This window comes from Desarmillaria tabescens (genome assembly GCF_030435595.1).
Source record: "Desarmillaria tabescens strain CCBAS 213 chromosome Unknown EV420scaffold_192, whole genome shotgun sequence".
Lineage (NCBI taxonomy): Eukaryota > Fungi > Basidiomycota > Agaricomycetes > Agaricales > Physalacriaceae > Desarmillaria > Desarmillaria tabescens.
This window is the reverse complement of record NW_026848491.1, coordinates 1,338-15,490: the sequence shown is the minus strand read 5'-3', so window position 1 is coordinate 15,490 and position 14,153 is coordinate 1,338. Positions and strand designations below refer to the sequence as shown.

At 48.8% G+C, this 14,153-nt stretch overlaps 5 protein-coding genes across 5 annotated transcripts; all 5 read left to right on the top strand.

Moving 5' to 3' along the window:
• Positions 1–747: 747 nt before the first annotated feature.
• On the top strand, positions 748–1,771 carry EV420DRAFT_1488713 (uncharacterized protein; the record flags this gene model as incomplete). Its single annotated transcript, XM_060470647.1, has 4 exons — positions 748–793; positions 833–1,045; positions 1,543–1,643; positions 1,673–1,771. The coding sequence occupies 4 exons, from the start codon at positions 748–750 to the stop codon at positions 1,769–1,771; spliced, it is 459 nt and encodes a 152-aa protein (XP_060321696.1).
• Positions 1,772–4,756: 2,985 nt separating this feature from the next.
• Positions 4,757–6,419, top strand: EV420DRAFT_1488711 (uncharacterized protein; the record flags this gene model as incomplete). Its single annotated transcript, XM_060470646.1, has 11 exons — positions 4,757–4,867; positions 4,913–4,957; positions 5,109–5,168; positions 5,272–5,398; positions 5,657–5,676; positions 5,718–5,831; positions 5,949–6,023; positions 6,064–6,109; positions 6,195–6,217; positions 6,265–6,266; positions 6,371–6,419. The coding sequence occupies 11 exons, from the start codon at positions 4,757–4,759 to the stop codon at positions 6,417–6,419; spliced, it is 672 nt and encodes a 223-aa protein (XP_060321695.1).
• A 2,210-nt stretch (positions 6,420–8,629) lies between these two features.
• EV420DRAFT_1597412 (uncharacterized protein) lies at positions 8,630–9,418 on the top strand. Its single transcript, XM_060474980.1, has 6 exons — positions 8,630–8,807; positions 8,859–8,961; positions 9,077–9,101; positions 9,163–9,181; positions 9,235–9,305; positions 9,358–9,418. The coding sequence occupies exons 1-2, from the start codon at positions 8,656–8,658 to the stop codon at positions 8,959–8,961; spliced, it is 255 nt and encodes an 84-aa protein (XP_060321694.1). The 5' UTR covers positions 8,630–8,655; the 3' UTR covers positions 9,077–9,101; positions 9,163–9,181; positions 9,235–9,305; positions 9,358–9,418.
• Positions 9,419–11,444: 2,026 nt separating this feature from the next.
• Positions 11,445–12,688, top strand: EV420DRAFT_417966 (uncharacterized protein). The gene is made up of 3 exons (XM_060482032.1): positions 11,445–11,633; positions 11,689–12,103; positions 12,152–12,688. The coding sequence occupies exons 2-3, from the start codon at positions 11,701–11,703 to the stop codon at positions 12,475–12,477; spliced, it is 729 nt and encodes a 242-aa protein (XP_060321693.1). The 5' UTR covers positions 11,445–11,633; positions 11,689–11,700; the 3' UTR covers positions 12,478–12,688.
• Positions 12,689–13,877, top strand: EV420DRAFT_417973 (uncharacterized protein). Its single transcript, XM_060482033.1, has 2 exons — positions 12,689–13,238; positions 13,589–13,877. Exons 1-2 carry the CDS (start codon positions 12,900–12,902, stop codon positions 13,826–13,828), a joined length of 579 nt encoding a protein of 192 aa, XP_060321692.1. The 5' UTR covers positions 12,689–12,899; the 3' UTR covers positions 13,829–13,877.
• The last annotated feature ends 276 nt before the right edge of the window (positions 13,878–14,153 follow it).

The window sequence follows — 14,153 nt, the reverse complement described above, 5'->3', positions numbered from 1 at the left end:
AATGAGAACGAACGCGCATACCAGAAGGTGAAGAAAATCCGCTATTCGATGGCACCGATCTTGAAATGGCGCGTTTTATGGCTGACGGGTGACAGTAATGCTAGTTTACTATCTGTTCGAACAGAGCCGGATGACGCAGCGACACACAGCGACACACGGGAAAGCGAGACCATCCTACAAGCAAAATAAAACGGACGGAGACTCCTGCCCGAGCGTTCGGAATGAAGGTCCACATGGATTAAGAAGGGTGATACATGGATGAGAGCAGAGTTGCTCTTAGCATCATACTTGAGATCAATGGGCTCCGAAGAAATGCAACAGGTGTAGCCATATGAAATGGTTACGGATGAAGTCAATAACTCACTGGAAGTAAACCGTCACAACCATCCGAAGTCTTACTTGGAAGCGAAAACACCATCGTCAGCTGAGGGCCTGGTCCTCCTATGAATGAGCAGGGCGTTATTACTGTTGAAAATCTTGAGATTGGAAGGAGAATGCTTACAACAGTCCATCGTTATATTGTTAATCAAATTATCACGAAAGGCATAGAAGATGGCCTAACTAAAGACAATCAAGGGGCGGAGCTTCCGCTCGAGACTTTGGCGAATGCGACTACGGTAGGCCAACACATGATCACTTTGAATCCCCGCTTACAGTCAAACTTACAGAAGCATTGAGCGTAAGAGCATACGACAAGAGCATAGACGGGCGGGTAGGACCGGTTGCATTGCTGTAAAGACAAGAAACATGCCCGATGAGATCATCACGGTAATAGAGCAAGTCTGGCGGAGTGGTTGTTTCATGAGATCTGAGATCTGAGATATAAGTGAAGACAGAAAGCAGAAGGAAAAGGCTCTTGGCGAAATATCCCTGATTCAGATTACCGGGAGGGTGAAGATGCGTCGAGTTTGGATAATCGTAATGCGATCAAGACCAAGGGTCGTTAGGGACTGCCGAGAGACCAAGATGATCGATGAATCTATGACTGTTGATGGAGACATCCATAAGGATCTGTACCTAATCAATTTCAGCAGCGAAAAAGCCGGTATATGCGCAACGACCGGTCGTTACACCGCTCCCCAACCGGCTCCAATATTCAGTCCTTCCGATTCCAAGTTTAACGTTCCATGTTCTATGAGGTTTTAACCTTGAACCCTATGGAGAGAGGGCAGGTGGTTTGACATAGACCATCAGAGAGTACTTAGGCTCAACGTAACCAAATCATGAAAGAGATGAGAAAGCGGATTAAAAATTGAAATTACCAATCGCGGCGATCAACATTCCCGGACCAGCTCTCATGCATCCCACCGGGGCAAGAAGAATTCGGCGTGGTAGCCTGCGTGGCTGCGTGGAGCGTGGCTGCGTGGCTGCGTGGTCATCAGCGTCACTCCGGGAATACGGAAATTTGAGAGAGTCTGATTCACTTGCCTATACCTAAGATTTCATGTGAAAAATAGGACTTACTGATACTGATAGCCATACAAAAGGTTCAAGGAGGCTTTGAATCATCTCCAGAATGTAAAATATCGGATTTGAATCCAGGCTGCCGTAATCAAGTTCTGAAAGCAAAGATTCAGGAGCTCCCTGAACTAGTGACGAAAGCCTCCGTTCAGGGCAAAGTTTCGGCAGATGGTAAACCTAAGGTTTGTGGGTGCCCGGAACGCATGCCTAGACCTTTGGTACCCGTGCCGACATCGAGTATACCAAAATTAGGATTTGGGACCCCGTTCCGGCCCAAGATGCCCCAAACCTTAGTTTCGGCTTTGCCTAACACAGACACCGAAATAAAGTATTTCGGACGGGATTTCGGTAACACTCACATTTTTGGTACTGGTCTTACCGGAATATGTACCCAAACAAATGCTTTCGGCATTGATTCAGGGTAGCTGGGAACAATTAGCTTCGGCTCGAGTACCGGAATCTCGTGATCCATTCCTTGTTTCTTTGATTTGAGATAAATTTCACGCCATCTTGGAACTTTTGATATCGGACAAAATTTCAGCAAGTCTCATTCACTTTCCGAAAACTTAGGTATAGGTACTATAGTCAGGATGTCCTAAATTTCTAGATTTCCGGTGTGCGTGGTCGTTAGCGTGGTTGACAAATTACGGGACTTTGATCAAAAGTTGATCAAGTCTATCAAACGCGACTTGAGTCGACGCGTTCTGTTCTTTTCTGTTAGTACTTGCATAGAATAGCTGGATTGTGAATTCCTGAAGGTTTAAATATAACAGCTTTAGTTTGATATTAAAATGCTTCAAAATATGGTCCATATCATAAAAATATCCTTCAAACTAGATTGCCAAATTTAAGAACATTAAAAGTATTGTAGCTGAAGTAAATAATTTCACGAGTATCCTAACAGTATAAAAAGGCCTTAGAGGTGGTTTGCCAAGCTAGAAGCAATAAGGTGCACAATGTGGGGTTCCCAGTCGAGCAGACATGATGAGAAGAATACGGAGTTCTATACTTGATATGAACGACACCAAAGAAACAAGTGAATTAAGAGGCAACTATACGAATGATACACTTTCTGAGGCCAAACTTATATCAGTCTGTGTGGTGCCTGCGTGGTCTGCGTGGTTGCGTGGTTTGTCAGCGTGGCGGTGCGTGGTCAGCCTGCGTGGTGTGCCTGCGTGGCTGCGTGGTTGCGTGGCTGCGTGGTACGCTAGCGTGGTCACTTGCGTGGTCCAGGGTATATCCGTACATAAGGGAGGGCTGTTCTTGTGGAAATTCAATGTCTAATTTCGTGGTATTGGCACAATCAAGGAGCAATCAACGTAGAATTAATGTTCATACGTCGTGATGTCTTCGAATTAATGACTTCAAGCTAGGAAAATGAAAGAGTATCTAAATTTCGATATTTATCCTTCTCACAATCATAGATAGATGCATATAAGATGTAAGGTACCTAGGAACCCGAGATTTGAAGGTTTAAAACCTCTAATTGGCAAAATTGAAGCTTTGAAATATTTTCAAACAAAGGTCTGTTTGTTGCAGAAATTTACCAATGAATAAGAAATCGATACAAGTATATGTTTAGCGAATCATTCTTATCATTGCGCAGTATATATGTACAGTTGAGGTAAGTTCAACTCAAGTTCAACTAAGGACTTGCGTGGCATGCGTGGCCACGCACCACGCACGCGTGGTACCACGCAGGTGACCACGCTGAATTTCTAGTGCCCATCCCACCGCGCTCGAACTCCGACCTGGGAAGTAACAAAAGTCGTAGCTTCGAATCGTAACGGCGGCATTCACATGAAATCAATGAGAAGATTTACTAATGCTACTTTAATGACGGCACCACCGCAGGAACTTGAACCGGTGCGTTGATTCTTGAACGACAACGATCCGACTTCAAAAGCAACGTACCCAGATCCTATAACTTGTCCGCGACCAGCAATAGGAAATGTTCATCGTACTATGATTGCGACCGAATGGACTCTGTGGAACTTTTGGAAATCTTCTTCATTGCGCATCACTGTTGTGTATCCCTATAATTTTATCTATATTCTATTTTTCAAAAGGAAATCTCTCGCATTTTGAGATGTGAATCCCATTCTTTCGGTCGTGAATGGCGTGGCTTCAGTAATAAGAAAGACGAATAGAGATAACTACTAATCAGTGTAATGTGCGGCCTAATCATAGTGACCCACTGCTGGGCGTTCTCACGAAGACGATCTGTGTCGCAGTTTCCACTGGAGATTTCGCGGAGCGACATGGCCACGATAGTTGGCTGTATGGTAGTGTGTGCTACCTTCGCCGGTTTCGAGATCGAAAACGAGTGAAGATCCATGTAACGTGTCGAATGGGAAGACGAGGTCTGTGAATCCAGAAACGCCGTTTGCATTTACGCGCACTGATATTTATTCCCAGCCCGTTCGTGTTTGGAGATAAACCAAACATGGGCACTCGTACCGCTGTGACAGATCCAAGGATCTATGTAGAACGAGAGAGAGCCTCCCTCTACACTGGAAAGGGCTGTAGGGGATCGTGGTGTGGGTAATGTGCGGCATGCGTGGAAGAGCAGGAGAGACTGTACGGGGACGAAAGTGGGAGAAGAACAGGAGAGGCCGACCTGGGAGAAGCTTAGTTTTGTGAGAAGGAAAAGCGAGACTTGGGCCATACTTCAGGGCGTAGCCTATATCTAGGAAAAGGAATACGCGACCTCTTTCCTAAGGAATATGCTAAGATAAGGCTTATGAGGCGCAGGCTGGAAAGGAGGAGACGGTAAGCGACCTACTTCTTCTAATAAACGAGTCGTGCTACCAGATGCATTGAACATGCCGGCCCTCCGACGAAGGATGATATAACGGTGTTGATGTCAAAACGTTGTACTGGGAACACAGCGTTGAGAGTGTATTACCCGTCTGGATGAGGAAATATGTTATTTACCAAACATGGCGCATGAAAGTAGAATACCCCTTACCTTCGAGGTGAAATGACAAAACAGTAGAGGGAATGTTCTAGTCGTATAATCCACAATATGCAAACGGGCTAGGAAAAAGGATCAGACGTTTTATTAATATCGTGAGTTGGTAGGTAGGATACAATGGGAATAAAATGCACAAGGGGAAAGCAGTGCGATCATGGGTTGAGGTTATCATTCACTGAGAAGTATGTGTCACGTCTGAGAATATTCAGCGGATGAAGCACCGCGCTTACTACGGAGCGCGAAACTGAGGAGGCTAGAGCGTGAGTAAGGAAATGTCAAAGGGAGGAAGGCCACCCGTACCTCGACGTGTAGATGTTGATGGTTAGCCATGCAGCTTCCACTGAAGGATATTTGGAGATCAATAACCTCCACAGGCGGACTGGTAATAGCACGCGCTACCTTCAAACCTTGGCCGGGCTTACCATGAGCGTAATTAGCATAAGAACACAATGAACGGATGAATTCTTCACCTAGAACGATGAGAAGGGCATATATCTGGGAGGATGCTCTGAAACGCTGGTGTGCCGGACGGAAGTCGGGCATGATATGGAAGTCGGTCGTCGTCTGATCAAATCTCATTAACAAAGCAGCCGCTCCGCTCACTAGCATCACACCTATTATAACTATCTGCTCCGAATGCTCTCAGATCCAAAATAATGATTGCCTATAGATGAGGATGTTGGAACTGGATTGGAGCCCTGAGGGTATTGCGCCAGGCGTTACATGTCGAGTAAGACCTGGCCGACTTTGAAATCGGCAATCAACGCCGATGGGACTTGGGCTGACGCGTGATAGCACTCTCACTTAAGTACGTCAATAATCATTGGGCGAAGGCCATAAAGCAGTACACAGAAGAGGGAAGTGGGAGATACGACGTGGCTTGCTCAGCGAACCGCCTTGCCGTTCAGGGAAGAAGACACAAAGATGTAACGGAGGAGATCAGGAGAGTATGGCGACACCGTACGTGAGAAAATGTGCCTCTGATGGAGTACAAAGGTGAGACTGAAAGAGGCCTACCATCTGTTGCTCAGATGGAGAGCAGGAGGAGATGATGGATACGGGACTTAACGTGTCGGGGCGCAATCAGTAGGGATGATTACGTCACTGGAGAATCAGTGAACCTCAGCAACGCGCTCATCCAGAGACCCAGTAGTTCACCAGCATGAACTAATTCAACCCAAACACGGATCTCTCGATCCTCTGGACATTCGTGGAAAGTAAACCAGGGTGACCGTTCCGTGCGTTGTGCAGGAACACTACACATCCGCGCCATCGATAGTCAATGGAGTCGATAGAGAGGGTCGAGCGAGAGGGTGTAGCATCGATGCAGACCATATCAGTGAAAGACTGGAAAGTGACTGTGGCGGATAGAATCGGAAACATCAAGGTCGGAGTGAGAGAGAGGAGAGCCCGGAAATTAAAGTTACAAAGCTTTGGTAATCAACGCGCCTCTGCCGGCCGTAAATCACACTGGCTCGCAATGCCATTCTTTTCCGAAATCCAATTATAGAACCTGGCACTGGCAACGTTCCTTGTAAAGAGATATGCGATTCTAGGCGTCCTCAAGATCGGACCATGGATGCTAGTAAGTGGGCGTCTATTGTACTTACATTACGCGTTGATAGAACAACGCTACTGCACTATTCCTGCCACCAAGGCAGGAGTTATACGGTGCGAGTCGTATTTCTATATGAATCCATTCGGGTGGCCTGATCTGTCACCAGTTTTTCACGCGTACTGATTTTGAAAACACTAGTCTGTGATCCCAACTTGTCATTGGTACGTGAACTTCACACAAACATTCGATTGATTCCGCGATTCCGCAGGAGTAAGCCCTCTGTGATGCAAGCGAAGTCCCTTCAATGTTCTATCTCGCTTCTTGGTGGGTTTTATAACGTTACTCGGCGTACCAATAATGATGGTCTTATCCAGCTCATGTCACTTCAAGTCATACTGTATTCGCACCCTTGGAGGCTCCTGATTTCATATGAATAAATTCAAATGCGACTCAGACCACGTCCCTTGTGCTATCTTCCAGACGTGTCGGTCACCTCAGCAGGTAGCTACGACATTCCAAGACCTTCCCCGATTCTGACAAACATGTCATGACGCCAAGACAATGATCTGGATCATCGTCTACTACTTACCTTTAGATCAGGGACCAATGTATGACTCCGATTTTCGCTGAGGTCACATCCATGATCCGTAACGTCTTCCCTGTATATATTGAATAAGCCCTTCGTGACACACTCGGTACATTACGTTTAACTTACCGGATTGGAATCCCTTTCGAAGGAATGTCGAATAAGTATATCAACTTTTTCTTCAAGTCGTCAAGCGCTTCTGCATCTCTAGCTTTATGATATACTCCAATTAATACCTGCCCGACTTTTGGTAGGTTTGTCCCTCATGTCGGAGTCTATTAAGATCGACGTGTTGGACGCTTTTGTGGCATATATGCCTTGGGTTCGAATCCGCACAGAAAAATGTAACACCGTCGGCTTCCTGTTTATTATTCGCATCACGATCAAGTTTAAGAATCACTCTTCGTCTCGGCGAGGGACCTGCACCGTCGACTAAAACTTTTTGTCAACACTACATCAAAATTAAAATTTTTCAGTGAGCGATAACCAATGGTCATACGAACGTTGCTTGTCGAGAACAGAATGAAGCTTGAGCGCGGGTAATCACTCCCGCGGCTCCAATTCCGGTGACAATCTGCTATTGATCATGGTGTGGATACCAATCCCGAATTTCACCTACACACCAGAAATACTCGACTTTCACTACTTTGCAATCAGATTTTTCACTCTTGTAAAAAAAGTCGGGAGTTTTTGAACCTTGAAATAGCCCATCCGCGGAATCGAACCACGGAAAGCTGGAGTACATATTGAGCTACAGGTACATGATGGATGAGAATTTGAATAATGTAGGGACTCCTTAAAGAAAGAAGCCAAAAAAGCCGGGTATAACAGAAGCGATAACACTTCGAACATAGTAGTGCTCGACTTTAATTTCCACGCAGGAAGAAAAAACACACTTATCCAAAACACGAATCCTTCGGGCGGGATTCGAACCCTGATATTTGAACGCGACGTAGCCAATACACCACGAAGGGTATATTAAAACCAGACCCTTCCCAGTTCTTCACCCCGCCATCCACTCGGTGATCAGATCGCCAGCGCGGACTTGGGCAGTGGGATTGAGCGAACGGGGAACACAACTGCGACCGGTGTTTCGTCACTTATTGTGCTGCATCCATGGCAAAGATCGTTGCGCCAATTCATGCCGCGGTTGTACACAATGTCGAGTGCAGTACAGCAGGATAACGCCTCTGTTGGAGATCCGCGTTCGATGACTTCAGTGGTGACACTGTAAGTGGAGGAGATGAATAGGCATGTTTAGGAAAGATAGAGCACGCTTACCTGCATGCCGCCGCCTATAGGCTCCCACGCCAACCTTCCAACATAATCCAACGCCGGCCAGCTGTTCAAAGGGTTCGAGAACGAGAACGAGAACGATGACTTGGGCCGTGGGCGGGCAGAGGTCGTGCTATGGGTACAGATCAATAAGCGGCTTTAGAATAGGTGGAGGACGGGTGCTCGCGTGTCGTCTCCTTCATCGAGGTAGATCTTTTCGCAGGCTGATGTCCATAAAGTGGATTCCATACAAAATTTCCGTGTCGTCCGAAAGCAGGAGAACGATTATCTGTGACTTGTACAAGTTAGCTGTCGTTCATCAGATGAACAAAAACGTACCCACCCAACGCCGCTGCGATACTCGCTTCAGACTCTGGATCCGTGTTGAGCTTCATCCCAGTGAACAGCGCGCCTCTAAGGGATCATTCAGAGCACTTATGCCCGGTCGTGAGATCCCATATCGCGGGTAGTCGTGGCCCGTGCGGTGCTCGAGGGCGGCTTCATCGCAGGAATATGGGTGGTCGTTGGAGAGTAAGTCGAGTTTGAAAGCGTTAGTCCAGGCGAATCGATATGAGAGCGTGGAACCGGTCATGTGCCTTGGATATCACTATCAGCGACATGTGCAAGGCGCCAGACAGAGGGAGAATCCTTACCTAGCGGAGCAGCAGGGTGCTGGTCATCGACGTTCGAGTCCAACTTGCTCACGGGCCGAATAAACCGATGACTAATCAACCCGGCTTCCATTCCCACGGCATCCCCCGATTCCGATTTCTTCTTTCCTACCACGTCCACCACACGATGAGCAGCATCACGTCCTTCTTTTCCTCGTTCTTGCCTACTGCCCACTGTGACTCTGAGGACAAGCCCGAGGAGTCCCCCGCTGAAGAGGTTCAGCAGGAGGAAGAGGAAGAAGAGAGGCCAGAAGACGTGAGCCACTTTTTTCTCTGTTGGTTAGTGTTAACCTGACGCCTCGAAATAGAATCCACCCCGTCATCCGTGAGGAATGCAAGGAATCCTCCTAAATGCGCTGCTCTCGCAAAGCACTATGAGTATTGCCAGGAAAAAGTCTCGAATGGCGAGGGGTTCAAGGGCGAGGACTGTTGAGGAACTGTGCGTTGCTCTCTTCTTCTCTTTCTCTTCTCTTGTGCTGATGCTCTTGGCGTAGGTGTAAGTAACACTTCCCGCTGGTATAGGTGAACTTAGGCTGAACGACTGCACGCGCGCGCCTGCCTACTCGCAGTCCAGTACGTCCATGTGGTTCTCCCTACCGTGACACGACCCGTGACCCTTCCCTCCCTATAATAGCATGATGCACTGCGTCGACGTACGCTCGCCTTCCCTCTCCCTTCACCCCAGCATATCACATCTTTCTTGTAGGAATGCGCCGCCCCCAAGCTATTCGCCAAGCTCCGCTAGATGGCCATATGCCGGAGGAAGGGCCGTTATTGGTGCGTCTCAACGCCCTACCCTAGGGATACCCGGCTAACTCGTGCTGAGCAGATAGATGAATAGCATCCTCTGTGTGGATTGGGGTCAATGAAAATTCCGTTTTGCTGTTATTGCCGTTCCTACTAAGTTTCTGTCAACGCACGGTTACCCTGCACCTAACTCTAGCAAGTTTGGAATGTATTTGTTCCAACATCATTCTCCATACTCTCGTGGATGCACCACCAAGCGACCTTTACTACCTAACTCACTAAGCAAGTAGCCCTCGTTCGATGGACAACGATCCATCCTTAGTACAACACAAACGCGCGGATACACCACCAACTACTAGGCATCCGCCCCTACAGTACCGAAGTCGACGCTCAGCTCTCACATTTCACTCCACTAACCCTTCCTCATCCCGTAGACTAACCAAACCGAGGTCGCGCTTTGAAGCTGGTTGACGTTCTCACGTCCAACCAGCGCTGTTCTTGCCTCTCAATCCCTGGTTATATAACCTTTCATAGATAAGCTAACCCAACGTCCCGCTCGGACTGACGTGCGTCTATCCACTCGCAATCTAGTACGTTCATGTAGTTCTCCCTGTGGACGCGATACTGACCTCTCCTGCTTGTAGCACTTCGATCTTCTTCGTAAGGATGCGTCATACGTCTGAAGAGGGACTTGTTGGTTAGTACGTAGTATCACCTGCACCTGGGATCGTCCTTCTGATAAGAAACCTGCAGATTATGCGGATTTGAACTCGGAATGAGAACTTTATTTGCTGTTAGTGATGGACATCTCAAGGTTTTTCTCGACAATGCGTTCGTCCAGCGCCACCTGTTCTTCGCCTCCTGGACGGATACGCATCGTACCTCCTTTTCCGTCCTCGCTAACGAACAATTCCTTCTAATCCAGCAGGGCATTTCGAATGAGAGCGGGAGGAAATGTCAACAGTATGTCCCTAGCCCTCCTGCAGGTCACTCTTTGCTGATCCAGAAATGTAGATTCATTTGTCATTCGATAAAGGCACTCAAGAGAGCGACTCCTGTTTCCGTAGTGAACACCCTGCCCCATGCAGCCCATGCCGACCGTTTTTCCTCATCAATCAACTTGGGTTTGCCGTTCTCCGTTCTCCAAGTGGCAGGCATCGTTTCAAAATGTATGCTGCTGCTGACCTTTAGGCACATGGGCGCCTGATGCCGTGAAGTGGCTCGGCGGAACCAAGGGCTTGGTGGAAAACCGACGCTGGGTCGTTCCATGCCGACTCGAAATCCGACGCTCGTGTTGGTCCGAACTATTTCGACGGGGATTGGTGCCCATCTCTACGCAAAGCTTAGTTCGCGTTTCTCATGGAAACGTCGCCACCACCTTGTTCATTGGAGGGTACTGCGCTTCGTTACCAAGACTGCCGAGAAGGGAGGATATAAGGTAAACTAGGTTTCGGCTGTCGGTATGATTGCTCATCAGTTCGTCTTTGTACAGTGGTGCACCGTACGAACCGGCAATACCTTTCTCAAAACTCTCAAAGCACTCTTCGTCGTCCACGGCGTGTAGTGCTCCGAGTACTTCGTCTTTTCGAGGACAATACCGTCCACCGTTCTCCCCGGATCTGCACACTTAACACAGGCTCTCGCCAAAGGCGAATACGTTGCTGGGTCTTGTACCCTATCACACCACCGACGGGGATCTCTGCTCGCCTTTCTTGTCTCCATAGGAGCCGGTTTGCGGTACGCTCGACCTATGAGCAAAGCGCATGGAGATCTTTAGATTCTAGAGGGAGCAGCGGTACATGACCTAGTACCTGCCATTCTTTGGGCTATCCAAAACACACACTGTTCTCGTATCTGCTTACAAATGCCAGAATCACGTCTCGCCAAGATGCAACGTCGCCCCTCGTTCCACTCCATCCTCAGCTTGCCGATTCACCATCCTGGTGTTTCGTCTCGTTCACCAAATGCAAGTCAGGATGCGGAAGAAGAAGAAGACGTGAGCCCGCTTCCCTCAGCCTTTCTCCCCTAGTGCTGAAGCCTTTCCAGATCCCAATACGCTCTCGGAATGGAAGACTCGCGCTTGGGAACGATTCGCCGTTCCTTTGTTGTTGGTTGGCGTCGAACTCAAGCTATCTACTAGTCCCACACCAGCTCTTCACAGAGGGCTATTAGCCATCTACCGCTAGCACAAGTTTTCGGATTTTTGGGACTTGCCTCCGTCCAAGAACATGAAGGCTCTTATATCTCGCAGCGCGTCTCATACCGGTCTCGTCTCGCCTTGGATCCACCTGCCGCCATGGTACTGGCACGTCCTTCTTTGATACCAAACTCATCCCAGGGCCCCGTGCTACTCACCAGGTAATATTGGTCCTTCTCGATTCCAGCTTGCATCTGCTAACCAAAAGAAAACCAGGCCAAACGCCATATGGATAATCAGTATCCTTGGCCATTGTTTGGGCCCTATCATGCCCTTATTCAAGGAGGTTCACCCTCCCATCGGCGGTGCAGGACCATGACCACACCTCCGCTGAGCTATGTGCTTTACTGCTCACCGGGAGGGAGCAGTCGCATCGTGATCTTGCATCGCGAGATCACCGGCAGCGAAACGGCAAACAGCCACGTGGGTACGACGCCCAACTTGGCATGTCCGGGAAAATTGCCACTTGGCACTTACCATGACCTGCGGCCGCGTCGCCTCGCTCCCTGGCGATGCGGCGAGCTCACTACAAGATTGGGAGCATGTCAGGTTCGACCTGGCATGTGTTTTTTGGTGCCCGTGAAGCGGCAGGAGTGCAAAATCGACGTGGGTGTCGATTGGGATTTTTTTGGTGCGTGCACATCTCTTTTCTATTGCTACAGCTGACGGATTTTCATAGGATCTTCACAAGCTCATTTACAGCAAGGAAGGAACTTCCTATGGATGTCTTCGGCTCTCCCCCGTGCCCACCACGCTCGCCGTTCCCCCGCGAATTCAGGACGACTCCCACGGCACTGCACCCCACTTCAAAATCAACGACGACTTTTCTCCTCGACTCCCAGTACCACGTCGGCAGTATATACTGCAGCAGGACCACTGGAATCCACGGCGAGGACCGGTTTTAGAGCCCCCGTCTATGTCCCTTGCTCGCCGCCGCCGCTGATTCCCTCAATTTCCCCAGTTCTACCCACTACGACTTCTGCAGCGCGTCTGGCACAGCAGTGACGATTTCAACGCCTTTCGGAGGTGTAGCGACTGCGCTGTAGACCATCACCAAGTCCGTCGTCATCGCAGTGTAGCCGCCGTCTCTCCCAGTACCATCCTCCTTGCCTCTAACAGCGACGGCGACTTCTCTGGAGCTTCAAGTGCCCAGGGAATGACGCCTCCCCACTACTATTATCTCAGCTATGAAATTTATACTTGGATCGGTCGTCTTGATGCCGCGGACGACTGTTCACAGTATTACTCCCTTCCTCGCTTCTCATGGCGACGTCAGATTCTCTAGAGCTTCAAGCGCTCTGACGACGACTGCAACAGTACCAGAAGCACCCTAAGCAACTGTGAGGACCATCAATATGGTCTTTGCTATCATTTTTCCGCCGTCATGACCGTCGCAAGCCACGTCAAGCCCTCTGACCCGCCTTTACATGAACAGTCGACGTTCTCCGCTTCATCAAGCATGGCGACGACATCCTCTCCATCCGCAGAACATCCACCACTACCACGGGCGACAGTTTTTACTGTCCTCGAGGTCCATTTGCTGCTGTCGCCGCTGTCTCAGCCAAATACCCCCCATCGGAACGACTTTTCTACCGCATGCATACCTTTTAACGGACGTCGAGAAGAGAAGCCGGTCACTCTTTGCTTGCGCATGGCGGTACGGGATCAACGAGCGAGATGGCAACATCCCCACCAGGACGCGACAGGACGGTGAATTTGGTGGGGAGGTTTGTGTGTGCGGTGGGGGTCCGGGACCACCACATGAGATGGCTTCCTCCTCTGGCTCGTCAACTCTTGCGGCAACAGCCGTCTTCACTGAACCACCACAGCGAGCGGCGAGAGTTTTTATGGTCGTTCAGTGAGTTCCTATTCATGCTCTCACCGCAGTCTCACTCAAATATGACCTCTCCAGTTGACTTCTCCACCGCATGCCGACTTTATGACGGACGATGACAACCGATGGATTCGAGTCTGAGCATGCCCACGGCGGTATGGGATCATGGAGGGAGAGGGGAGCCTCCAACGACCACATGAAACAGTTGTGGTTCGTGAGGAGGGTTGTGTATGTGTTCGCGGTGCGGGACTACCAGATGGGACCCCTTCCTCTGCCTATTACGATGTGCACAGACGTAGTGATGGAGGAAGACGTTGCGTGTGGCAGTCCTCGGCGACTGACGGGGTGCGACAGCCAAATTTTATGTATGTAAATTCAGAATACACGTTTTGGAATGGTACGGCGACTGGAGTATTGTTCGTAAATATCATACAGGCAACTGAAATTATATTACAAAATGTAAGAAAGTTAGTTTCGATTACAATACAGAGCGAGAATCCAGCGGAGTTAGAGACAAAGTAATACGGCACAAAGGGAGAAAATCGGCCTTACTTTATTTATCAAATAGATGGAATTTAACAGTCTAACGTACTCGTAAAAGATCTCAGCACCGCACTTTGATGGCAACAAGGTCTCCTCCCATAGAAGTACTCTCTCCTCGACTAAGTGTGAACATACCTGATCACTCATGTGGCTATTTCCCTCCGGAAAACACGTCTCGAGAGCTTCCAGGGACATTGGGCTATGTTAGAGGTATGAAGATAGTATGAGCAATACAAACAGATCGGAGGAAAGAGAACTAGTTCAAGGTGTCTCAGCTAAATCTTGGTACGTTTCCGCAAACTAT

What these genes read in the sequence shown, in the direction of transcription:
- EV420DRAFT_1597412 (XM_060474980.1), top strand. Translation starts at nt 8,656, where the DNA reads ATGAGCAGCATCACGTCCTTCTTTTCCTCGTTCTTGCCTACTGCCCAC. An exon ending in AGCCACTTTTTTCTCTGTTG is followed by an intron (nt 8,808 to 8,858) that starts GTTAGTGTTAAC and finishes GTCATCCGTGAG; the next exon opens with GAATGCAAGGAATCCTCCTA.
- EV420DRAFT_417966 (XM_060482032.1), top strand. Translation starts at nt 11,701, where the DNA reads ATGGATAATCAGTATCCTTGGCCATTGTTTGGGCCCTATCATGCCCTT. An exon ending in TGTCGATTGGGATTTTTTTG is followed by an intron (nt 12,104 to 12,151) that starts GTGCGTGCACAT and finishes GGATTTTCATAG; the next exon opens with GATCTTCACAAGCTCATTTA.
- EV420DRAFT_417973 (XM_060482033.1), top strand. Translation starts at nt 12,900, where the DNA reads ATGAACAGTCGACGTTCTCCGCTTCATCAAGCATGGCGACGACATCCT. An exon ending in GTCCGGGACCACCACATGAG is followed by an intron (nt 13,239 to 13,588) that starts ATGGCTTCCTCC and finishes TCTGCCTATTAC; the next exon opens with GATGTGCACAGACGTAGTGA.